At 37.5% G+C, this 26,317-nt stretch overlaps 1 protein-coding gene across 1 annotated transcript in view; it reads left to right on the top strand.

Moving 5' to 3' along the window:
- The first annotated feature begins 322 nt into the window (after positions 1-322).
- LOC125266034 (cytosolic phospholipase A2 zeta-like) overlaps positions 323-26,317 on the top strand; it is a 53,284-nt gene continuing 27,289 nt past the window's right edge. Inside the window, exons 1-4 of the mRNA XM_048186521.1 lie at positions 323-396; positions 618-726; positions 24,919-25,061; positions 25,187-25,388. Of these exons, the coding sequence (XP_048042478.1) occupies positions 371-396; positions 618-726; positions 24,919-25,061; positions 25,187-25,388 (480 nt within the window). The 5' untranslated portion in view covers positions 323-370. The remainder of the gene's footprint in view (positions 397-617; positions 727-24,918; positions 25,062-25,186; positions 25,389-26,317) is intronic.

Genomic DNA, 26,317 nt, shown 5'->3' with positions numbered 1-26,317 from the left:
GTTGGTCATTATGGAAATGATCCGGCTGAGTCTGTGTTCTTTAATTTGCGTGTCATCAGTAGATCATGTGCAGAACTTTCCACTCCCATCTACGTTTTTTTGGGATTGCGCTCTTACACTAATTTGCCCTGTTTAGTAAATCTGGCCCTTTTAAGCTGAAACACTTATTTTTAGCTTAACATCACTTTTATTTTTATTTTTATTTTTTTGGCTATTAATCTAGGTTTGTATTCACTTGTACTTGACATGTATGCTATTTGAAAAAAAATCTGATCATGTTAACATTTTAGATGCACTTTTTTTTTTTTTTTTTTTGTATTCAGGACCCTTGGTGATTTTTCAAAGTATTATCAACTCTACTCTTTTATAGATGAGTGCATCCAAACTCCAGGGAAGGTAATCCTGCTCAGATTTCTACAGTTATTGAAGCATTGCACTTCATTATATAGTACTGCTGCATTACTTACACACACCTAAAATCTATAACAAAACTGATCATTCTGAGAATAACTGTTCAAAATAAACATTAGACAAAACTGTATTCAAATCAAGACTGTATGAATTCCAAATATATTAAATAGCAGTATGTGATGATGTTCATGGTCCGTCACCAACAGTGAGGTGAGAATCGAACACTCTCTGAATAAGAATGAGGAGGAGTTTATAGACAGAAGGAGAAACACTGTTCAGCAATGCCTGCAGAACCATGGGATACACTGCAGTCAGGTAAAACATCTTACACTACATATATCTGGCTGGCTATACCTTCTTGAAATAATCTATAAAATGGTTTTGTAGCTGCTGAACATCAAATGTTTGCAAAATCAAACTGTGTGTTTCAGGATCAAGTGCCAAATATTGCATTACTGGGTTCTGGAGGAGGAGAAAGAGCCATGGTGGGTTTGCTGGGATCCCTGGTTCAACTTGAAAAAGCAGGTCTTCTGGAACTTATCCTTTTATCTGAGTGGAGTCTCTGGATCAACCTGGTACGAATCCTGAGAAACAACAAACAAACAAACAAACATACACACACATATACACACACACACACACACACACACACACACACACACACACAGATGGGTTGAATGTAAAAATGAGAGTATATGTTGTTCCTCTGAAGGTGCATGGCCTCCTTATATCAGGAACCAGACTGGTCCATCAAACTGGAGGCTGTGAAAGACAAAATCATCAAGAGACTCAACAGTCCTAAAGTCAGCTGGACAGATGCACTTGCCAAACTGAAGAAATATTACTATGAGAAAGACATCTTCAGCTTGACTGACTTTTTGGCCAGTGATGGTCGTCACAACATTTGTGAAAGAGGTCTGTAAAGGCCTGTACACACCGGGACGAATATTGCACGCGTTTATCGCCAGCGTTTTTCGTGTTCACACCCAAGCGATTTTCACTGGCGATGCACAGAGTGAACGTGCAAATTCACTCCCTGACAGTATGTGGCGCTTGTGCTTAACGGTAGTGCAAATAAACATATTTATGATATTAATAAAGTTAAAGAAGATAAAAATGCAGATATTAAATGGCATATATATGAGAGATGGTAGTCAGAAACGGTAGTGCAAATAAACATATGATATTAGGAAAGTTAAAGAAGATAAAAATGCAGATATTAAATGGCATATATGAGAGATGGTAGGCAGAAACAGTAGTGCAAAATAAACATTTATGAAATAGACATTCTCAACTTTATTTCTTGAATGTAAAAGAAAAAACAGCAAAAATACAGAAATAATACACATCTATTGGTATGGCCAAGAACTGGAAGAGCACCCATAGCGTGCGTCTCAATCAGCTCCCTAGTTCACTAGTCAGGGCACTGATCAGGGAGTCGGCCACATTCATTTAAATGGTATACTGATACACGACCTAGGAAGCTAGGGAGCTGTTTGAGACGCAGGCATAGTTTGTAGTACTTCCTCGTCTACTTACTTTCTCTTCGTCGTCTTGTGTGCTCGGCAAGACTGTTTTGTGCTTGAGCGCCACCAAGTCATGTTTTACTGTAACTTCAGCAGGTCCAGGCATGTGAATAAAAGCACCAATCTCATTGGTCGGCCAGTTTTTAACGTGGCGCGTCAAACCAAAAAAACGAACCCGAGGCGTTTTTTTAAAAATGACGCTTTTACGCCTCGCGTTTTTCCCGTCGGTGTGTACACTCACATTGGCGCCTGTTGTTTAGTCACGAGGCGTTAAACGTCGGCGAAAATCGTGTGCGATATTCGTCCCGGTGTGAACAGGCCTTAACTCTTCATAACACAGCCTCCATGACTTACATGATTTATGAGGTCGTTACATTCAGGTCAAAGTTGTGTTGAATATTTTCAATAGATTGTAATAAAAATATTTAATAGTATGAATATCGTAACATTGTTCAGATTACAATGTACTACAAATCTACCTGCCATCCTATGGTAAAGGAAATATACATGCAAAAAATGAAAATATGGGATTCATAATCTAATTTTAATCTGGAAATAAACAAAGTTTTGTCATTTCAAATAAATATAAACATGTAAAATAACATAAGTAATATAAGATTATACATTTTAGATGCTAGGTCGCTTATCAAAGCAAATGCATTGTAAAAGTAAAACAGTAAAATACTTAAATACTATATTAAGTAATTTTTAAGTAATTACTTTGAGTTCTCCACCACCGCCACCTGTCAAAAGCCTCTGGCCAAGTCAATGGTGGAAATGAAAGACCCTCTAGCCAGGAAGTCGAGAGATTCATCAATCCTCTGGAGTGGAAATTAATCTTTGACTGTGAGCTTATTGAGTGTGCGATAATCAACACAGAACCTTGGCTCTCCTGAATGTTTTGGGACGATTACGACTGGGGCAGCCCAAGGACCAGAAGCGGGTTCAATTATTCCTTCCTTCAACATCTCCTTGATTTGAGATTCAATGAGTTCCTTTTTAGCAGGAGAAGTGCGGTAAGGGGCAAGGTGAACTGGTTTTGCATCACCCGCGACAATCTCATGCTCCACTAGCAAGGTGCGTCCCAAATGTCTGTCAAACAAACCACTGAAGGTCTTGAGCAATTCAGTCAACTTGTTTTTCTGTTTGTTACTTAAGGATGCTTCTTTAACCTTCTCAGAAAGGGCAGAAGAATCGACCACCAGGCACGACAAATCAGGGACAGGCATAGTTAAGTCAGTGCCCTCCAACTCCTCAAGGGGCATCGCTCATCACCGAGCACCACTGACCTGGACAGAACATGGATTGTGACTGAAGACCTTAACATAAAGTCCATTCCCAAGATAAGAGAAGAAGATAGATTATGGACAACAGCAAAGCGATGATAGAAACACTGGCCCATAAAACCCAAAGACAACCAAATGACACCCAGTGGGCAACAGGGTGCTCCATCCGCAAGACATGGCTTTATTCTTATGTCCCCTCAGGAATAGTCTGGATAACCACTGATTGCACCGCAGAAAGAAAAGCACCAGTGTCAAGAGTGGCATCAAAAGCTCGTCCAAAAACATTAACCTTCACTCTGAATGGAGTGTTCCAATAAGACGTGGAAGTAACATCCTCTACATGACACAGTGTAGGTTGATCACTCATGGAAACATCAGGTAAGTGAGGCACATTTATCTTCTGGAGGGAGTATTGCCCCGTTTGAACGTCCTCCCTCCCCTGAAGTTTCCCTTCTGGGCAAAGTCTGAGGCCACTTTTCCTTCCCCAATGGCATGGTTAGAGCCATCCATCCATCCTATGTCTGGCAGGTCTATTGACAGTATTACCAGTCACTCTTGGAAGCTCTGTTGGAGGCGAACGTGGCTTTATTCCTGGACTACAGTTTGGGCATGTACGAGTAGTGAATCCAGGCAAGGAGCATTTAAAGCAGTGAACATCCCTCATGGGCATACTGATAGCCTGTGTCTGAGGCGGACACCCAACACTTGGACCAAGGACTGCATGAAGCTCGTGAGCCCGCAAAAGAAGGTCCATGACTGACGCTATGGGTGTGCCATAAAGAGCGACTCTGTATTTCTCAAGCACATGCTTTCGTATCAAATCTATTTGCTCTTGATTGGGGCGGAGGGGCCGCATATGTGCTTAAGGAGAGTCAAACCATTTTCATTGGCTCCTTTGACAGGAAAGTTGACATGCGGAGCTCGTCAGGCAATTTGTGCAGTCCGTGAGATGCCCCTCAGGATACGTTCTTGATTATCATTAAGTGACTGAAAGACCAGTTCCTTCAGGGAACCATCTGCAGAGAACACGGGTGAGCCCAAGTGATCACGTGATGTGGTGAAGCACAGAAGTAAGCGCTTTTGTTGTGGTATTCTTGGCTATATCCACAGTGAGTGGCTGAGCAAATATGGGTGCAGTAATATATGTTGCATTGACTGGCACTGACCTTGAGGCCTTTGATGGAGCCTGCGCCAAGCTGTAAGGCGTCGAGCTGGCCAAAGGAGCTGGTTGTGGTACGGCACTCTGTTGATCCGCCAAGCGGTCCAGTATGTCATTTTTGTAGGTTAACTTGAGTTCACGATGGCACCGCTGCAGCACTGAAACCTCTGCATGTAAAAGCTGAACTTGAGTCTGTAAGTCTCCAACAGTATGCTGTGATTCCACCTGTTGTGGAATGGATGCTGTGACTGAGGGCCAGTCAGTTAAGTCAAACTGAAAGTCAGGTTGAGTAGCCATTATGTACATAAAACACAGTCACAGTTAATAAATGTGCAAACAATAATTTGAAAAACAGGAAATTTCCACAAATAATGGAAGCAAAAGCAGAACTTAGTAAAATGTTGTTTTTGCACACCCACAGGGGAAAAAAGTTTTTTCAGTAATTCTTTTAAAAGGTTTGCCGATAATTAACATGCACATTCAATTTCACCTGTTAACAGCACCCTGTGATAATGTTTTCCAACAGTATAACACAGCGATGTGACCGACATCAAAAGTATCCGTAAAAACATGTAAACATTAATGATTTGCACACTATAAACATTTTACCCAATCAAGTGTCTTGCAAACAGCGATCTATTCCGTGCGTGCTTGGCTTGAAACGAGCAGATGCACACCACAAAAACGAGGAAGAGAAAAAGTTAAAAAGTAAAAAAAAAAAAAAAAAAAAAAAAAACTCGTTCTTCACTTTTCACGGTTCACGTTAATGTTCCTCATTGACACTCATTGCGTAAAAGTCAGAGTGACGCAAAAGACAATATTTTTCCCGTAATGTCCTGATGTAATATAATACAGTTCAGTACAAAAAGTAATCAAAAGGCAAAAACGGTTAAAAATTCGCGGTTCGCGTATGCAATTGAAGCATTCAATATTCAGACGATCCACGAAAATAGTATAAGCAATCAGACAAAAAAACACTTAAACAGTACTTGAAAATCAGTCACGCATCGACCGCATGGTCCCCATAGCAAGATAGTCAGCCAGGTCCGATTGCTGCAGCGCGATGAAAAAAAATCCAGCAACGAAATCCTCTTCTAAAAAGATAATTTCTTTTCTTCTGATTTCCAAAATCAGACAGCAGAGCAGTCATCTCTCTCGTCACACGAGCATTCTCTATCAACTCTGTGCGTGCGCGCTCACATGAGAACAGCGTCCACACTAAAACGTACGCCATAGAAGAAGTTATCTTAAAGGCACATCAACATTAACATCATGAACAGTATTCAACATAATTTAGGTGGCCATCACAACTTTCGGGTCGCACCATTATGTAGCATATGTACAAGTATCAGACTAGTCAATAAACTTTGGAATTTTCTGAATGCTTTTAGCCTCCTGAACGGTCTACGTAAATCACGGATTGGCACCAGCCTGTCTGGTAAAAGACTGGCATTTGACAATTTTGTGGCCCTGAAAAGAAACTAACCAGAGATCCCCAGCCAGATGTGGATTAAGTGCCAGACCAGCCAAATTCCAACACACACCACAAATACACATACACGCACCCACAAACACACACACAAACATGCATTGAAGACTGTAGGTGTAAAATAGAACTATGCCTAAATATAATCGCTGTTGTATTTCAAATTGCAGTTAGTTTTAATGATGGAATTTGCCTGTAAACTATAACTTCTTGTATATGCTTTTCTTACATGACAAGTTTGGTTTCGTTATAAAGCTCTCATTACGCCTCATTCAACAATGTATGTCACATAACTGTAAAATGCATTGTTCTATTTTTAATGGTACTGTGAAGAAAATACACCCGGCCCGAATCATAAATTATGCAAATTGAGCCACAAGACAAGACAAAGAAAAGTTTTGCCCGCCAACATTGCCACGCATCTATTGGCTGTTTCACCCAAGGAGGCGTGTTGGCTTGGTTTTCCATAAAAGACAACAACACGAAACTTCTCCTTTGTCTCTCGATTGCCTCTGAATTGTCCATCGCCATCTTGTGCACGTCCCCCGGATGTCTCAGGTGACCGCGCTTCCATCACGCGCTCATCTTCTTTCGGGACGACCATCTCCGGCGAAACCAACTTTCAAATAGTCAGTTCAAATCTTCCCGCGGAAACGGAAGAAGCCAACGAACTGCTGCAGCACTGACCGAAACTCAGCCCATAACTAATGCAAGTACCGTTTCTCTATCTTAGATGCGATACATCTAATACGATCTTAATGAAACTGATTTCTTTGCTGGCTCTCGAGGACTGTTTGTAAGTTTTGCTACTTGTCTTCTCTCTTTTCCTGCCTTTACTTTTGCTTTTGTATATATGTATATCCTGTGTATATTTAGATGTATAACCTCTGTATTAGTAGTTTTCATATATTAAACACATTATATTCATGCTCGATTGTGCTCATTCATAAAACCCAAGTCACTTCTTCGTTTCGATCCGGCACCATTTCTTTATGCTTTGATGCTATAATAGGAGTTTATTTTCGTGGCCAGAGAATAACATTCCTTTTATAATAGTCTGTGAGGAAACTAAACAACTATTAAACTAGAACTGATCATATATGTAATTGATTATAATTCATTGTAATCGATTCACAATATGTGTGCATAATTCCCTCTTGGGCCGATATATGTATCATAATTAATCATAAGGCTTTATGATTTATTATATTCATATATTTCACCCATAAATTGATTAAATACCTGTACAACTCGTTACAATTATAATGTCATGGGCTGTCACCGGTCAATATGATATTGCAGAGATTGGAAAAGTGTTTCAGACACCGGTTCACGCGGTGGCGTTCCCCTAATGCTTTGACGCAGTGTGAGTTCCCTTTCGAAAGGGAACTTGACTTTACATGTAACAAGTCCACCATGTTAGAAGAATGGTTGTGGAATAAAACAATGGAGTGCCATCTTATTTATTTTTGAATGTTTCTTTAGTTTCAAACTAAAGAATAGTTTTTAATTATACAGTTGATACACATTATGTGTTAATGGCAAGGAAGTGATATTCTATGGCGTAAATCAAGTGAATGAGTTGAGATACATGTTTCAGTTTCAAGTGTGTGACATTTATTTTGAATTTATTTATTTTTTTAATTACATCTTTAATTTGCTCAATAAACCTGCAAAAGCATGTAAAAGCATGCAGATGATTTACATGACTTCTTCTGAATTATGTACATCAATCATCTGGATAACTGCAGAGAATAACATGTCCCTCAACTGTCAGCATCTGGCACAAGCACTGGTTCCAGGTTTCAGTTGGCAAAGTGTGTGGCTTTTTTCTTTCTTTTCTTTTCTTTTTTTTTTTTTTAAATTAGCATCTATTAGTTATTTTATTAGTATTAGCTTTTATTAGTTCAATAAATCAAGGACATTGATGAATACTTTCTATTTTAACATGATAAGACCAATATTTGGTTAACTACATAATCATTTTGTTTTATATTTTTCCCCCTTGTTTTGTTTTTTAGGACTGGCACTCACAGAGACACAAAATACACATTGACAAAATAATTACAGACTTAGATTGATTTGACATTGATCAAATTCCTTGCTTAGCTTTGTAAACAATCAAGAACTTTTGTGAAATTGATACAACAACGCATGGGCGTCGGAACCATTGTATGTGGGTGGGACACTCACTTTTACCGTCTCTAATTCAGCATTTGTCTAATCCCCCCCAGGTGATGCTACTCCACAAACCACCAACAGAGCATAAAAAATGCAAAAAATAAAAATATTTTTTAAAACATCGCCAAGTAAAACGCTGCGTTTATAAAGAACTGTCTCTTTACGACCACAACAAACGGGACACTTTTCAGACGCGCATTCCGACTTCGCCTCAGCGCCAGGCGCAAGTCAAACGAGCTCGGAAAAGGTAGCTTCAGCTGAACAACAGTGAACTGCGGTCAGATGAGATGTTGTCAGGGTATGTCAGTAAAACTCCAATCAGCCGTTAGGCTATAGCCTACTGTGCTCGAATCGTGAACCCAAGAATTGCTCGCGCAAATGCGCCGGCGCGCGCTGCATATTACTTTATTATAGCTTAACTAAAGCGCTAAAGAAATACGGGCATGCACCATCATTATTCTGTTGTAAATTAAGTAATGAAATTACCAAACATGCGATTAAAGCTGCCTCAAAACTGTGCATGCATGTATGTATTTGTTGACATGGTTTTAAAGCTATTGTTATCCAATTTGTTGGACTTAAAACGTTTTAAAATGCATATATGTACACCAAGGTAATCAAAAAATTTTTTGACAGCGTACGGCCACTTGGTTTTATATTCGCACATTCGGACTTCTGATAAATTCAGACTTTCCAATAAATGTGCAATAAATTAATGTTTGCGAATTTTAAGCAGCGACATGATATTGACAACCAACGATTGTCAACTTACAACATTTTTCACAGTCGATCAAAATAGGCAAGTATTGTTTTAATGGCATATTTACTTGTGAATGTCCACTGAATGTCCAATGTAGTGTGATTAACAAGGCTATTGAATACAGATGTCTGAATGTGCGAATATAAAACCAACTTTACCCAAGACGTACGGCCCTGCTTCTTTTCTATCTAACGAAATCAAAGGTAATCGTGTATTTCTCCAGTTGTGCGCACTTTGGGACTAAACTTTGTATGCACTGTGTGATCAATGTGTGAAAATAAACGGAAGCAAAAACGCGATTGAATGTAAAGGTTTGTGTCTCGTTGTTCTATTCAAAAAAATAACTATATAATAACTAATAACTACCGATCTTGGCATTTTATCTATCTATCTATCTATCTATCTATCTATCTCTCTCTCTCTCTCTCTCTCTCTCTATATATATATATATATATATATGATTGCATAAAAAAAATTTGGAGGGAGGACCCACCCACATTTTTTTTGCTTCCGACGCCCATGCAACAACGTAAAACTGTGATTAAAAACTGGCAAATGTAACCCGTGCGGCTTATGCCCAGCGCGATGTGCGGCCAGCGACACCGGGTATTAAAACTTAGTCTGCGTTGTGTTACGTTGTGTGGATGCAAAGACAGACACGGGACAGCAGGCAGCCGATTCACTGGATCTTTTACTGAATAATAGAGACCAGCCTCAGATTGAGTGGCCCTTATAACACTCTCTTCCATTGAATCACAGTGGGCGGAAGGAACATATATATAGAAAACATACCTGAATAATAGAGACAAAATAAGCAGCCTCAGAATGAGTGGCCCTTATAACACTCTATAAAAGAAATATGATGCACCAACATAAAAGACAGAAATATTCCTCAAAGAATGTAAAATATCAAAAATAATCCCAAGGATAAATAAAATAGTACTTTACACATAAGTTTGGGTTGAAATAAAGATATAAAAGATATAATTAACATAAGGATTAAATAAATTAACAGAATGACAAAAGAAACCTACCTCTGTTCCTTAGGTCATACTGTGACCACGCAACACTTAAAGGAGAAGCGCACCTTTAGATCAGGTATCATAAAACGTACAATAGAACAATTTTGTGTGAATTATAACAATATTTAGTATTATACTTTGTATACCTGTTACACAAACACTAAGTGAAGATACTGAGGCCACCAGGGTAAGAGATGAAGGACAATGACTTATTAAGTGTAGTTGACACATAGACTTTTTAGACCTTTTTAATTTCCATTTTGCCTTCATTTTTCTTTTTAAATAATGGTACAATGTGACATGGATTTTGCAAATGCTAGCAAAATACTCTTTAAAATAGTTTCAGAAGGCGTGTCGCATGTCACGCCACAGGACATGTCAATTTCCCAATTTCCACAATTCCATGCAAGTAAATAATTTGGAGTTACTCACCAGTAAAAAAAAAAAAAAAAAAAAAAAAATCAAGGAATTTACATGCTCAAGTTCTAAGTAAATTACATGGAAGTAATGCCAAACGTTTTTTTTTTATTCATTTATGGGAACCATCTCCACCCCTAATGATGCAGTTTAGCTTCAGAGCCCTATAAAAAGGCATCTTCTGCCTTGTCAAAGAGAAAACGGCTGTTGTGTTGCTGGTGAAGTCTCAGGATTTTACAAGACTATACAAGAATAGTGAGTATACAATTTAAAGCTTTATGTAGCTAATATCTTTTCAGCAATATTGGGGCAATTAAAAGGCTTATTACTGGATTGTGACAGCGGTAGACAGAATTAATCCATGCAGCCCTTTTCAGTAATTAGATTTAATAACAATTAAATAGCCTAACAATGATCTGCACACTAAAAAATGTCCATAATAAATACACGATCAGTATGAGGGTGAAAAAATGTTAAAGGGGAATTTATTTTCAGGATGACAAAGTTTTCACATTTCCAGACATAAACATCTGCACAGTGTTACTATTCTGCAATTTTGAACCAATAATCTGAAAATACATCAGTCAAAGAAGTTTGTTAATGTAGGCTATTTATCTGACTCTATTAAAGACTACTGGCAAGGATGCACTATAAAAACACAAGGACTGCAGTAAATATAAGACAGAACACATTGGGTTCATTTTACCCAGCAAATTGGGTTGTTTATTTAACCCAGCATAATGGGTTGATTCGTTTTTACTATAAATACTAGCTTCTTTTTCTTCTTCTTTTTTTACTTCATACTCAAATTGATGTTTACAGATTAGCTTAAATTCTCTAAACATTTTTAACATACTCCACACAACCACTGGCTTGCATGATAATGCCTTTATTTTTGATCATATTTTACAGTATAGCATATTTTAAGTATAGCATATTTACATTTCAGCTCATTTAACAAATATTAGAAGTAAAAATTAAACACTAGTAATTCAAGTGTAATTGACCAGGCTCTGTTATCCTGTTTCTGCGCTGGATCTCATCCTGGAGTTTGAATCATGTTCAGCTGAGGATCTTCTAACTTCAGACCTCTGCCCTGCGTTTCGCTCATTGCCGAAATATGCTGCGCCCCCGAGTACTTACGAAATGATCAAGCACCCATGCAAAATATTCTTCTTTCATTTTAACCAATAATGCCAAAAACTGGCATTAATTGCAAATAGCCCGCCTTGTCCTTGGAAAAAGAAATTTACATTAACCACTGACTTGGACAAAACAATCCATGGGTTTCAAAGACGTCACTTCCGCTATGCCCGCCGCCATATTTGTGTCCGAGATGGCAACTAACACAGCAGCGCTTCATTGTATGATGGTCATCTTTAGCTTCAGCGCGAGTGCTCAACAACAACACAAAACATTATCTACTATTGTGGCTGTCATATAATAACATTTTAATTGTCTACACTATTGAATTAAAATATTGTGAATTCTAGTTGCATGTTTCGGCGTGTTGTTACAGGAGGAACGCATCCACAACACGAGCTATTCTGACTATGTTAGTTCAAGTTCATGCGCGCATGATTTTGTGCAAATATAAGTTGTAATTTTATGTTTATCTTGTATAAATATATATGAATTACCATATATAGGATGTGTTCCGTTGAGTTAATTTAACCTAAGCGCTTCAGTTTACGGCTGTTCAGTCAGTGCCGTTAGCTCATCAGTAATGTTAATATCAAAATGATATGATTTGAGGAAAAAATCTGTTATTGTTCGTGATCATTATTATTAACCAAACCATGTGGTTATGAAAATAATACGAGAACAATATAAGTGCTAGTTATTAAAATAATGCATTCATTTTTTGAAAACATGAAAGTTTTAATATTACAGTAGTAAACTGTTTTGAGCTGCGCACGCTGAAGCTGAAGAGAATCAAAACCCATAAACTGAAGGTTAATTAACTCAACTGAACACATCCTATATAAGATAATTAAGATATTAACAAAATAAAATATTACAACTATTGCACAAAATCACGCACAGATGAACTTGAAGTAACGTAGTCAGTAACTCCGAAACACAGCAAATAAGCCCAAAGAATTCACAACGTTATATTACAAGTGTATACGATTAAAATATCATGTATAAGAAGACAGTCATATTAATGTTTTGCCTTAATTACTTTTTGAGCCCTATGATCATCAGCTCTGCGGATTATTTACCTTAACGAAACACATCCTTTATGAGATTAATCAGATATTTATACAATAAATTTAAAAATTACGCTAATGCACAAGTGAAGTTTGAACAAGTTGTGTAGCCTATGTTTAACTCCAGTAGACGCGCTCTTCCCACAACAACACGTTGGAACAACAACATAGAGGATTCACAACGTTTTATTACAATAGTGTTCTCGTTATAATGTATGTAAACAGTCCAGCAGTTATTAATGTTGTGCATTGCTGTTTGGCTGCCAGTGGTGTGGTCCCTTTTGATTGAAGCCAACAATTCCGGCGATCTAACTCCTTCGGGATCGAATAAAATTGTAGTTCGGGGTTTCTCTGACGACTGTTAAAACGGCTAATAACACAACATATTCCAGATATATTGTAAACTTGTTGTAAACCTTCTGAGAGCGTTTTGTTGGCCTTCTTCTGCACTTGTAGCTGCTGTCACCATAGACTTAAACAGGGCGCGCAGCTGTGACCGGACACAAATATGGCGGCGATAACATACAGTGACGTCACATGAAACCCATGGATATAATGGAAGCAGGGCTTGACATTAACACCCGCCAACCCGCCAAATGCGGGTAGATTTCAGCTGTGGGGGGTAAGACAGCCACTCCTACTAGCCACTTTGGCGGGTTGAATACAATTTCAGCCTACAGCCAAATGAAAGGTAGCCAAGCTAGTATCACAAAATTACAATTCAGTCTCAGTTCTTTATCGTTTAACTTGCGGTTAGTGAAGGCGGGATATGCGGAATCGCACTGAATGACACACACAACAGAACACAACGCTCATTTCTCCTTGCGCCTGAATACACGCACACACAGATGTCAAAATGCATCGTGTGGAGTATCTCGCGTGAATACAGTCGGCTATGGCTTAAGTGGACGTAAACAGGTGGGTAAAACTGGATATGTGTATGACGTCCATGCATTCAGCAGCCCCCAAATAAACAGCTGTATGTCATTAATGTCAATCAAACATCAAAAAATGTTAAATAAATGTATACATGCTAAATAAACATATCTATCTGAAAAAAGATTTTTTTTAAAAAAAATTAATATTTGTAATTTTGCTTCTTTGTTCTTTTTATATAGCCTAACAAAAATAACTGTACATGCCAGCTGATATACAATGTATAGGCTAGTCTTGATTTGGGTGGTCAATCTGCATTTGTAAGTTTGAAAGGGTTTTAAATCTTGTAAATCAAGTAAAATGACTCAACATCAAGTAATTTAAGCATGCCAAAGTCAACTTTAATCATATAAAATGTAATTGCCCAACAGCAAAATTGTGGCCAGTGAAAATGCTGAGTGGCTAGTAACTTTGGAAAACCACTAGTCACAGTGGCTGAGCAAAAAAGTTAATGTCAAGCCCTGAATGGAAGTCAGACACACAGTTGTCAAAAATAGGGATAACGTGTCTGATGGAAAGTTTTGATGCTAATGCACAAGTTTCCTACGCCCCATGAGGCTTCGCGTCAAAAGTGGGAGTGTCTTCCGGTTCGAAGTAAACAAGCTGGAGTAACGATTTATCGTAGTACGATATATCGCGATGCAAACATGTTACGATTTGCATCGTAGAGTGATGGCGATACTTTTACGATATGACGGCAGTTTAATCTTATTGGTTGAGCTGCGACGTGACTACTCTGCAAGGTGGCAGTGAGAGAAGCGGTTGTCACCGCATATAAATGGTGTGTCTCAATCAGCTCTCTAGTTCAGTAAGTGTTTCGGGCACACTTTGAATCTTGCACGCAGGTTTAAACGTTTCTCATGTCAGTCTCTTGCATGGTCGCGTGAGAAAAGTCGTGGCTTTCTTTCACCGCACTGCACAGCAACAGCTGTGCTCACAGAAAAGCAAAAGACGCGATGCTATGCTTTAAGAAGTTCTGTGGGGCCGTTCACATATTGCGTCTTTTCCGCGTGCAAGTCAGTTATTTTTTCAAATGTAGCCGCGCGGCAGGCGCGCTCATAATGGGATCAACGTCGCGACGTGCATGCAATTCTCAACTTTCAGAATGCCGCAAGCGCACCGCAGGTCGTGTGACAAGAATCAACCGATCAGCTATGGCCTTTCCGTAACAAACATCAAAGCTCAGCCGAACAGCTGATCATAGCTGTACATGGTGGTTTTTATATCTTATCTCCATCAATATATCTCGTAGTAAAACTAATGCAAGGGCTAGAAATCATTTATCCTTTGCAGAAACATCCTGATCCTCTTGGAGAGCTCAGTTCATGGTTGCATAGCAACTACCGACGCCACGGGAGCGCAAGCGCTTTGGAAAGAAGGAGAAGCGGTTCGGCCGCACCTTCCACGCGTTTTTAGACGCAATATGTGAACGGCCCTATTCATATTCTAAGTTCATGTTAAATTTAACATTCTTTTTTTTTTCAGTGACAGACAACCCTATTCAACTGTTAATTTGAATACAGAAGGTTTTTATTAAACCTTGAAATGTGATCTTGTATGTACAACAAGGAAAATTATTTAAATTTGTTCATGTTTTTTGAATAAATTTTGTTTGAATTTCAGTTAGATTTTGTTCAAAATATCATGATACGTATCGTATCGTGAACTCTGTATCGAGATACGTACCGTATCGTGACCTGAGCGTATCGTTACACCCCTACTCTTTACACACTCTTCTTCGACGATTGCACATTGTGCCACCTAGTGGACTCATCCGTCCTGCTTGCGCATGCGCTGTTGCATGTGCACCGTAAGTGCGGTCTCGAAATTTGGGCCGAAGTATACCAGGGGCTTTATACAAGTTAACTGGTGTGTGAAAGATTTGCGTATGCATTAGTCCGGTATCAACAAAGGCACAGGAAAGAGACAGATAAAACATTAAACCAAATAAATACACGATTATTGTCGAAAATTGTTTATTGTATTGTGATATTAACGAACTAATAAATGTACTAAACTGAAATGTTGTCCCTGATTGCCATAATGGCATCTCTCATAAAGGTTAGCAACTTTACGAAGTAAAGACGTAAGCCACTCAAGCATCTTCGCTAATTAGCACATAATATACCATTGGTATGCTACTTCCGCCGCCTCACCGGAAGTTGTACTGACGTTCTTTTTTACAGTAGTGCCCCCGGAAACAGGTGGATAAACATGAATTCAACATATAACATATAGTAATACATTCAAAATGTAAAAATATACAACCTACTCGACTTTATTGCAAAAACATCATTTAGTGATATGACATTTGAACCGAGGCTTCAGAGCTTGTGTTGAGCATAAATGGGCATGCCAGATGAAGCCTCGATTCGAGGCTTGTGTTGGTAATGTAGAAATCAAACGCCACAATCAAAATGAGTAGAGGACTAGACGACCTTTGAAACTAAGCTTTAAAGTCCCCCTGAAATCAAAATTTAAGTTTTTAGTATGAATATGTTAGCCTTAAGGTTATGAATAAGCTGGTGTGTTCCAAAACAATGACAAAATTCGCATTTAGGAGATATAAGCATTCAAATCTTACAGTCTCTCACTTTCACTAAAATAGATCACGGATTTTCATGACATCACATCACACTTCAGTTTCTCGTCAAACCTTCGGTCCAATCAAATGCTCTTTAGAATCTGAAGTCCCGTCTCCTCCTACACTCTTACAGACACTGAAGCCTAAGCTGAAATCGGTCATTTATTCACACTTTTACTAGTCTAGTTTCTACATGGTAAATGGCACATAGTGCACCATATAGAGCAGTGGTTCTCAAACTTTTTAGCGTGGAGTACCCCCTGAAGGGATTACAATCCTTACCCCTCTCTTCCACTTCGACTGCAGTCACACCTTTACCATTAAGGGACAAAATTTGCCCCCTAAATTGATTTTCCAGTGCATATTTTTACATTTATGAATAACTTTATAAAATAAATAATGTTTTAAATAAAAAAATGTTTAATAGAGAAATATGCAATGATGGTAAAACGAAGTGATACTTTTAAATATTAAACTAAAACTGCCAGTAGGTGGCAGCAAGTCACTGTTTTTATCAGTGAGTCATCGAGTCATTCATTCAGTAACGAAGCAAGTGGCTATGAATGAATCATTGAATCACTGACTCTCACGATTCGTTCAAAGCCGCATTTGTGTGTTGTAGTTCAGCTCTGGTTTTCGTTAGAAATATTTTTTCATTGCAGAGTAAATACTGACAGTACTGTGTTTAAAATGTACGTTTTGTTTTTTGACCTGTTGTATAATAATGTCACGTTTGCAGTCAATGGGGGTATTTGGGTACAATTGCATTCTTCCTCGTTATCAACATTAAATAGGCCTACAAGAACTCACACAAGGTATGTTTTTGTATCAAAGAAAGTTTGAGTCTTAAATTGATATAAATCCACTATCTGTGTCTATTTGTTCTTCATGCAAGTGCTAAATCCCCACTTTTACAAAGGTGCATTGTTGAGAATGGCAGTAATTTAGCGCGATTTAAGGCAGCAGATTCTGCACGCAATCTATCATATGCATGCTGCTTGTGTGGATGCAGTCATTTTAGACTGCAAAACATGAGGTAATTTGATTAAATGTAATGGATTTACGGCATTTGCCAGTTAGAAATACATGCTCAGTTTAAATATTATTTTAAGGTATGGTAGAGTTAAATTAACTACTCCGCATTTTGTTCGCGTACCCCCTTTTGTCACCTCACGTACCCCCAGGGGTACGCGTACCCCAGTTTGAGAAACACTGATATAGAGAATAGGGAACGATTCAGACAGTGTAAATATGCTTTCCATTGACACGATTGAAGTCCGTTTTTCGCGTTAGTTTCACATGAACCACCGCAACGCAAGCAGCACAGTCTGCTCTGGCCCAGAGACACTAGAGCGGATCGTAAGCGTGAGTCGGCACAGACCACAAAAGTTATTGGACCCATTTGAATTCTGCACAGAATGATGTATATAAGCGATATAAAGGACATTATGATGAGAAACGGTTAGAGATTAGAAGGAAATTTTACAGAGTCTAAGGTCTCTGGCCAGGCTGTAACATAAACAAAACGCTTTTGCCTATTTAAAAAAAGGGCTGTTCGATATATTGCCCTGTCTTCCTGTTTCAGTTGAAATTGTCAACACATTGAATAATGCACGTTCCAGCGCTCTTCAGTGGGCCTTTAAATAAACATTATGTTATATTGTTATGTCAGTAGGTGGTGACTGACTGTTAAAATGTAATTCATTTATTAATTTCAAATTAATGTTTTACATTATGAATTCTTTAGATTATATAGCCTACTAAAAATGTAATAGACTCATCTATAACATTTAGACATTTATAAAGACTAATTTTTAATATTAAATAAAACATTTTGTCAGAACCTCAAGTAAATTAGCCCTACATTTTATTTTGTTTGAATGTGTGTTTTGCTTTCCGAATGGTGGGAGAACAGTGATCTCTATTCTAAAAAATTATCCAATAAGTATATATCCTTATAATATCCTTAATTAATATAGTATAATATCCTTAATTCAATAAGCATCTGTTTAGGCTACAATAACTTAACTAAAAAAAAAAAAAAAAAAAAAAAAATCAATTAAATAATAAAAATAACTAGAGAGCTGACTAAAGTAAGTTTGAAAATACTATCTGTGTGCTTTGCCAGCTGTTTCATGCATCCCCACAGTTGCTTCTCAGATGTCTTCAAATGTCGGAGACAGGACAAAGATCTGTCACATGATCTCTTACATATAGAGAAGAGTTTGTACAAGCCAATAAATGCATCTCTACATGGTCCAAAAAGTAAATAAGTGTTAATGCGGAGAAGTGTGGAAGTATTAGCGCGCTTAGGTCGGCTACTGCAGGCGAGAGTGCGATCTCTTGCATTCTTTTTCCTGTGGAAACTTAAAACACTTCGTCATTTCTGGTCATATACGAGTTATAAATGATTCGAAATGTTATTTATTTGTGTACAATCACAATAACACCAAAACACTGTGCTTTTGTAAAATAGAGAACTACGTGAAGCGCGTGCTCCAGGTCACGGAGACGGAGACGGCAGAAAGCACATATCCTGTTTGTTTTCACAATGAACCGGCTACGTGCCTTACAGACAAAAGAAATAAATCTATAGAAAGCTTGAAATGTCTACTTTAGCCCTCTGGTGCTCTTCGGTCACTTTTGACCGAAAACTTTTCAGTTTTGAAATGTTAAAAATCGCAACTTCATCGGAATGGTACGAAACTTTGTGACTTTTATGGCATTTGGAATGTGAACACACACACAAAAAAAAAACCGATCATAGGAAATAAATCGAATTCGAATGATTCGAAAAGTCTAAGTGGTTGTAAAAAAAAATAGTTACACTTGTGTTCTTCGGTCAAAAATGACCGACCATAGGAAATGAATGGGAAATCGACAAAAACACAAAAGTTCAGAGAATTTTGGTGTGTACAATCTACAAATCGGCCACAATTCTGAAAAAAATTACACAACAGTAAAGGGGTGACACTCTAAAAATAATTACTAGTGTCTTCAGAAAACACAAGCAATATACACTGAATATATTATTTTACAGGTAATAGTACCTTTGGCTTATTGCAAATACTAAACATTACACACTTTGCAGTCAATAACAATACACTTTGTTATTACTTATACTTTGTATAATATAGTCAACATTTGAAGCGGATCAAAACCTTTAATCAAAGTTGTCCTAAAACCTTCTTCTTAGGACAACTTTGCTGAACTTCTTTGATCCACTTCAAATGTTGACTACTGTACTTTGAATTACATAATCTCACACAATACAGTTGTGCTACTATTTAAATACAGTTTAACACATTTTCCCAAAGTTGAATGCATTTGTTTTCAAGGCCACTAAATTAAATAAAATGTAAGAACATCACTAATGAAGAGACATATTTCATTGACAAATCCAATGTTTTTTATTTAAACTTAACATAGATTCAGCAAAACTTACCATGTTTTTCATAAAAGAAAAAAAAATATTGGACCAATGGTTGACTCTATACCCAAATACAAATTACACATTATATTCCATTTTCTGATGAGCTTCTCATTGTGTCTGATGGCACAATGATGACCGCAGAGACTCGTGAAGAACAGCATCTGTTGACAGAATATACCAAAGATATAAGACAGCATGTTCAACTCTTTATTCACGTTTACAATAGTCTGTCTAAATCCTACATTGAACCAATACTATTATTTGAACAGTAAATGAGGATTAGCAGCAGGGAACTGTATCAGTATGGCATGTCGATATTGTTTTCAGTACATTATAGTCAAGCATACAACACTTTCTGAATTAATATTGTACAGAATACGAGCCGATTTGACCAATCATATAAATGTTTTGGTGCTGCATACAAACATGTGCCATAAACCACCACACAAAAACTCAAAAAGGAGATATCAAGCCGAAATATCGCTCTCCGTTTGTTAAAGAAAATAAAATAAAGTTTGTTAACTGGTAGACTCCAATTTACCTCCAGCAGGACCTTTCTCCAGTTCTTTCAGGATCGCGTAGGCCATTAGATTAGCCGGTTGTCTTCGCCATCACGGTCAGTCTGTGATGTCACTTGATTGAACTGGTCAGAATCCCCAAGATTGAGCGATGTATTGCGCTTTCAGTGTTTTATTAAATAAATTACACATTGCGACATTATACTTCACCTGAGTGACTGAGCGAGGGGATTCAGACAAGGACCGTCAGCAGCTCTGATTGGCTGAAGGCAGTGAGCAACAAAATCTGATTGGTCACAGACCAAGTTGAAGAAACATTTGAATTCCGATAAGTTTAACCACTCGACATATTTTTTAGCATGTAACGTTACTTGTGCTGCTGGTGTGTTGTTTAATATAGATTTGTGTGTACGATTGTAAAATGATTCTGCCAGTGTAAACTTAATAAGCATTTACACATATTTGGAAATTGTATAGACTACACTGCATATATTAAATGTGCTTGTAATGCATTCATACTGAAATAAATAGCACAAGTAATATAATGAATTCCAAGGATGAAGAAGTAAACTTAAAAAATATACTCAAATTTAACATTAGATACACTACAGCTTCAGGATATTAAATAATGTATTTTTAAATATACTTTCAGTGCATTGTTACAATGATCATTTTCAGTACACAGTTAAAATATACCTCAAATATATTTTTATAAAGTGCAAATAAATACACTTTAAAAAAATAAACTAAACTTACACTTCAAGTATATATATGTACTATATATGTATATAGTATAAATATGATACTAATATACTTTTTATATATTTAATGATAGTACATTTTTTGTTAGTATATTTGCAATGTACTATAGAAAAAGGGAATATATTTAAAATACAATAAAGTATACTTTTTTCACTAGGGTATTCATATTCTCAACCTAAAAAAATTAGGTAAATATGTCCAAAAACAACTAGGGAATTCACAAGCTTATCCATAGAGAGCTGTAAAAGTATCTATGGTATTACACAATTTTCTTTTTATACTCTCACCAGATGGCGATAATCTGCCTTCAAAAAAATTTATTTTAAAGGCCTAGACTCTATTTTAAAGGATTAGTTCACTTTCAAATTTTTCAAACATTTTTCCTGATAATTTACTCATCCCCATGTCATCCAAGATGTTCATGTCCTTCTTTCTTCAGTCGAAAAGAAATTAAGGTTTTTGATGAAAACATTCCAGGATTATTCTCCATATAGTGGACTTCAATGGCCTCCAAACGGTTGAAGGTCAAAATGACAGTTTCAGTGCAGCTTCAAAGGGCTTTAAACGATACCAGATGAGGAATAAGGGTCTTATCTAGTGAAACGATCAGTCATTTCCGAAAAAAATGTATATGTATATGCTTTATATAAACAAATCGCCTTCCAAGTGCTTCTGCCAAAACCGCACTTTTGTATTCTTCAAAAAGCTTACACTGTACTTTCTGCGCCTTCCCTATTCTCACAGAAAAAATGTGTTTGTTCCATAAGTAGAATAGGGAAAGTGTAGGACATACAGCGTAAGCTTTTTGAAGAATACGAAAGTGCGGTTTTGGCGGAAGCACTTGGAAGGCGATCATTTGTTTATATAAAGCATATACATTTTTTTTTTCCTAAAATTACTGATTGTTTCACTAGATAAGACCCTTATTCCTCGTCAAACCAAGTTGGTCTGCAGAACACAATTGCCAGACCAGTTCTCACACAATCTTTTTATAGTTTTCCTATAGCTCTCCACCCAGGTGGGATCAATAGGCTAAATATTAAAAAATTTTTTTAACTCTGCACCAATATTGTTTTATCAGTTCTTCCATTTGTTGGCTGTGATTCCAGTCTGTTTTGAAAATTGGAACGAAAGACCCCAACCTATTTATATTAGAGGCCCCCACTCATCCTATAATATTCTTTAATCGAAAAACGAGACACACAGCGTAGGCACATTTACCATATATCTAATGGCAGAGGCTCCAACATATGCAAGCACATTCCATTCTCAGGCCTCTACATATAATCAGATACATGATTATAATAGGAGAATAAAAAATGCTATATATTATACGTAAATCTTTATATTCTGATTAATAAAAATCTTCCACATTTTACACAGACTACATTGGCTGCCCGTCCATTATTCAAGATACTTCTCATCACATTCAAAGCCCTCCATGGCTTTGTGCTACTCAGTTTACTGGTATTTGTGCCATTATTTACCACCCAAAAAAAGCATGTCTTAAACCAGACACTAATGTGTGCTGCTCTTGGTAGATTGTGTTGGTCATTATGGAAATGATCCGGCTGAGTCTGTGTTCTTTAATTTGCGTGTCATCAGTAGATCATGTGCAGAACGTTCCACTCCCATCTACGTTTTTTTGGGATTGCGCTCTTACACTAATTTGCCCTGTTTAGTAAATCTGGCCCTTTTAAGCTAAAACAATTATATTTAGCTTAAAGGATTAGTTAACTTTTAAATAAACTTTTGCTGATAATTTACTCACCCCCATGTCATCCAAGATGTCCATGTCTTTCTTTCTTAAGTCGAAAAGAAACTAAGGTTTTTGATGTAAACATTCTAGGATTTTTCTCCATATCATTCATTTCAATGGGCACCAAACGGTTGAAGGTCCAAATGGCAGCTTCAGTGCAGCTTCAAAGGGCTTTAAACGACACCAGACGATACCAGACGATGAATAAGGGTCTTATCTAGCGAAACGATCGGTCATTTAAAAAAAACATTAAAAAGTTTAAGTTTTATAACAGCACAAATGCTGGCTTTCCTCTTTTCTCCGATGCGCGTTCGTAACGTCACGTAATACGCAATTACGTTGAAAAGGTCACGGTTGACGTAGGCTTAGCAACCACAGTTTCATTCGCTCAGGATTGTGTATAGGAAATCTGAAAAGTCACAAATTTCTGTCCTGACGAAAATGTTCTTTTAGGCTTTCTAATATTAAAACACCCAGGATACGCACACCTTTCAAGCGTGAGTTTAAAATATTCTAACTGACCGCCAGAGTGAGTTTTTTTTAAGGCGACCCTTATTTTAGAACGTTTGCCCTTATTGTTTCCATGGCGACGCGTGCGTGTCACGAGCGCTGAAAGTAGCCACAATAACACTGTATGAGATATGGATCACTATTATGTTTTTCCTTTTTTATTTAAAATATTCGCAAACTTGCTTACATGTCTTCAACTATATGATATTCCGATTCTCAAATATGTGTGAGTGAGTGTGTTTTGTCGTTTAAAAACCTTTATAAATGATCTTTATCTTGATCTATAATGCGAGATGGGCGCCGCCATCTTAGTTTGCACTGCAGTTCAGAGTTCTGTCAGTCTGATTTACAGCAGGTGAATAAATCAGTTTCTCCTGAAATATATGCAAGTAAGTGGCTGGTGAACTGGAAGAATATGAGAGTAAACTTTATAGTTACCTATACCCATTATGTGTGTCTGATATGAATAAATGTCGGCAAATTATATTTGAATTCACTGTTTATTGATGCTTCCACTGACGTCTGACATCAGTGTGTATTTTATAAACTCCAAATGTATTGTTTAATGGTGCTTATGCGTATTTAAATGTCTGAAACCTTAAAAGAAACATTATGTGGCTGAACTGCATAGCTGTGATGACAAGAGAGCGCGCGTCCGTCTCGCAGCCAGAGCGCGAAAGCACAGTTTGAATCTAGCAGTTATGTGACGTCGCTGAACATTCTAAATCCCATATGTGGAACCGTACGCCCAGGGGCACAGAAATAAACATCCCATATGTGGGAACGTACCGCTCAAAGGGTTAAACAATAAACTGACACAAAGACATTTGAATATGTGTATACGATCCTCCTTCCGCACATTTGTAATGTAAACACTGACTCGATACTTCCGTCTACGTCAACCGTGACCTTTTCAACGTAAGTGCGTATTACGTGACGTCACGAATGCGCATCGGAGAAAAGAGCAAGGCCAGCATTTGTGCTTATAAAACTTAAACTTTTTTTTTTTGTTAATGACCAATCGTTTCGTTAGATAAGACCCTTATTCATCGTCTGGTATCGTGTAGTGTCGTTTAAAGCCCTTTGAAGCTGCACTGAAACTGCCATTTGGACCTTCAACCGTTTGGTGCCCATTGAAATGAATGATATGGAGAAAAATCCTAGAATGTTTACATCAAAAACCTTCATTTCTTTTCGACTGAAGAAAGAAAGACATGGACATCTTGGATGACATAGGGGTGAGTAAATTATCAGCAAAAGTTTATTTAAAAGTGGAGTAATCCTTTAACGTCACTTTTATTTATTTATTTATTTTTTTGGCTATTAGTCTAGGTTTGTATTCACTTGTACTTGACATGTATGCTATTTGAAAAAAATCTGATCATGTTAATATTTTAGATGCACATTATTATTATTTTTTTTTGTGGTATTCAGGACCCTTGGTGATTTTTAAAAGTAATATCAACTCTACTCTTTTATAGATGAGTGCATCCAAACTCCAGGGAAGGTAATCCTGCTCAGATTCCTACAATTACTGAAGCATTGCACTTCATTACATAGTACTGCTGCATTACTTACACACACCTAAAATCTATAACAAAACTGATCATTCTGAGAATAACTGTTCAAAATAAACATTAGACAAAACTGTATTCAAATCAAGAATATTTGAAATCCAAATATATTAAATAGCAGTATGTGATGATGTTCATGGTCCGTCACCAACAGTGAGGTGAGAATCGAACACTCTCTGAATAAGAATGAGGAGGAGTTTAGAATCAGAAGGAGAAACACTGTTCAGCAATGCCTGCAGAATCATGGGATACACTGCAGTCAGGTAAAACATCTTACACTACATATATCTGGCTGGCTATACCTTCTTGAAATAATCTATAAAATGGTTTTGTAGCAGCGGAATATCAAATGTTTGCAAAATCAAACTGTGTGTGTTTCAGGATCAAGTGCCAAATATTGCATTACTGGGTTCAGGAGGAGGAGAAAGAGCCATGGTGGGTTTGCTGGGATCCCTGGTTCAACTTGAAAAAGCAGGTCTTCTGGAACTTATCCTTTATCTGAGTGGAGTCTCTGGATCAACCTGGTACGAATCCTGAGAAACTACAAACAAACAAACACACACACACACACACACACACACACACACACACACACACACACAGAGATGGGTTGAATGTAAAAATGAGAGCATATGTTGTTCCTCTGAAGGTGCATGGCCTCCTTATATCAGGAACCAGACTGGTCCACCAAACTGGAGGCTGTGAAAGACAAAATCATCAAGAGACTCAGCGGCCCTAAAGTCAGCTGGACAGATGCATTTGCCAAACTGAAGAAATATTACTATGAGAAAGACATCTTCAGCTTGACTGACTTCTGGGCAGCGATGGTCGTCACGACATTTGTGAAAGAGGTCTGTAACTCTTCATAACACAGCCTCCATGACTTACATGATTTATGAGGTGGTCACATTCAGGTCAAAGTTGTGTTGAATATTTTCAATAGATGGTAATAAAAATATTTAATAGTATGAATATTGTAACATTGTTCAGATTACAATGTACTACAAATCTACCTGCCAATATTTGCATATGCCAGCTCACGTTCAAGGCATTACACAAAGGCAGCCAGTATTAATGTCTGGATCTGTGCACAGCTGAATCATCAGACTAGGTAAGCAAGCAAGAAGAACAGCGAAAAATGGCAGATGGAGCGATAATAACTGACATGATCCATGATAACATGATATTTTTAGTGATATTTGTAAATTGTCTTTCTAAATGTTTCATTAGCATGTGGCTAATGTACTGTTAAATGTGGTTAAAGTTACCATTGTTTCTTACTGTATTCACGGAGACAAGAGCCGTCGCTATTTTCATTATTAAACACTTGCAGTCTGTATAATTCATAAACACAACTTCATTCTTTATAAATCTCTCCAACAGTGTAGCATTAGCCGTTAGCCACGGAGCACTATCAAACTCATTCAGAATCAAATGTAAACATCCAAATCCGATGTATGCATGCAGCATGCATGACAAACACTTTGTAAAGGTCCATTTTGAGGGTTATATTGTTACGTACAGAGACACGGAGACAGATGTAAAAGCAAACCAGGTGAGTTTATTGCACAATAAGCAGAGCACTGGGTGATAGCAAGCAGATATGTGGTTCTTGAGAGATGAATGGAATGTAATACTGTCCTTTTCAAACTTGCGGATGCTGGAGTAGAGATGCACTGGAGGAAGACGGTGGAGACACTCACACACACAGGCAGGTAGGCACACGAGGAGAACAGGAGACGAAGGAGATGAAGGAGATCGCTGGAGCAGGTAAGTATGT

The sequence above is a fragment of the Megalobrama amblycephala genome, linkage group LG4, assembly GCF_018812025.1.
Source record: "Megalobrama amblycephala isolate DHTTF-2021 linkage group LG4, ASM1881202v1, whole genome shotgun sequence".
NCBI lineage: Eukaryota > Metazoa > Chordata > Actinopteri > Cypriniformes > Xenocyprididae > Megalobrama > Megalobrama amblycephala.
Note: the sequence above shows the minus strand (reverse complement) of the source record. Positions and strands in the feature narration are given on the sequence as shown.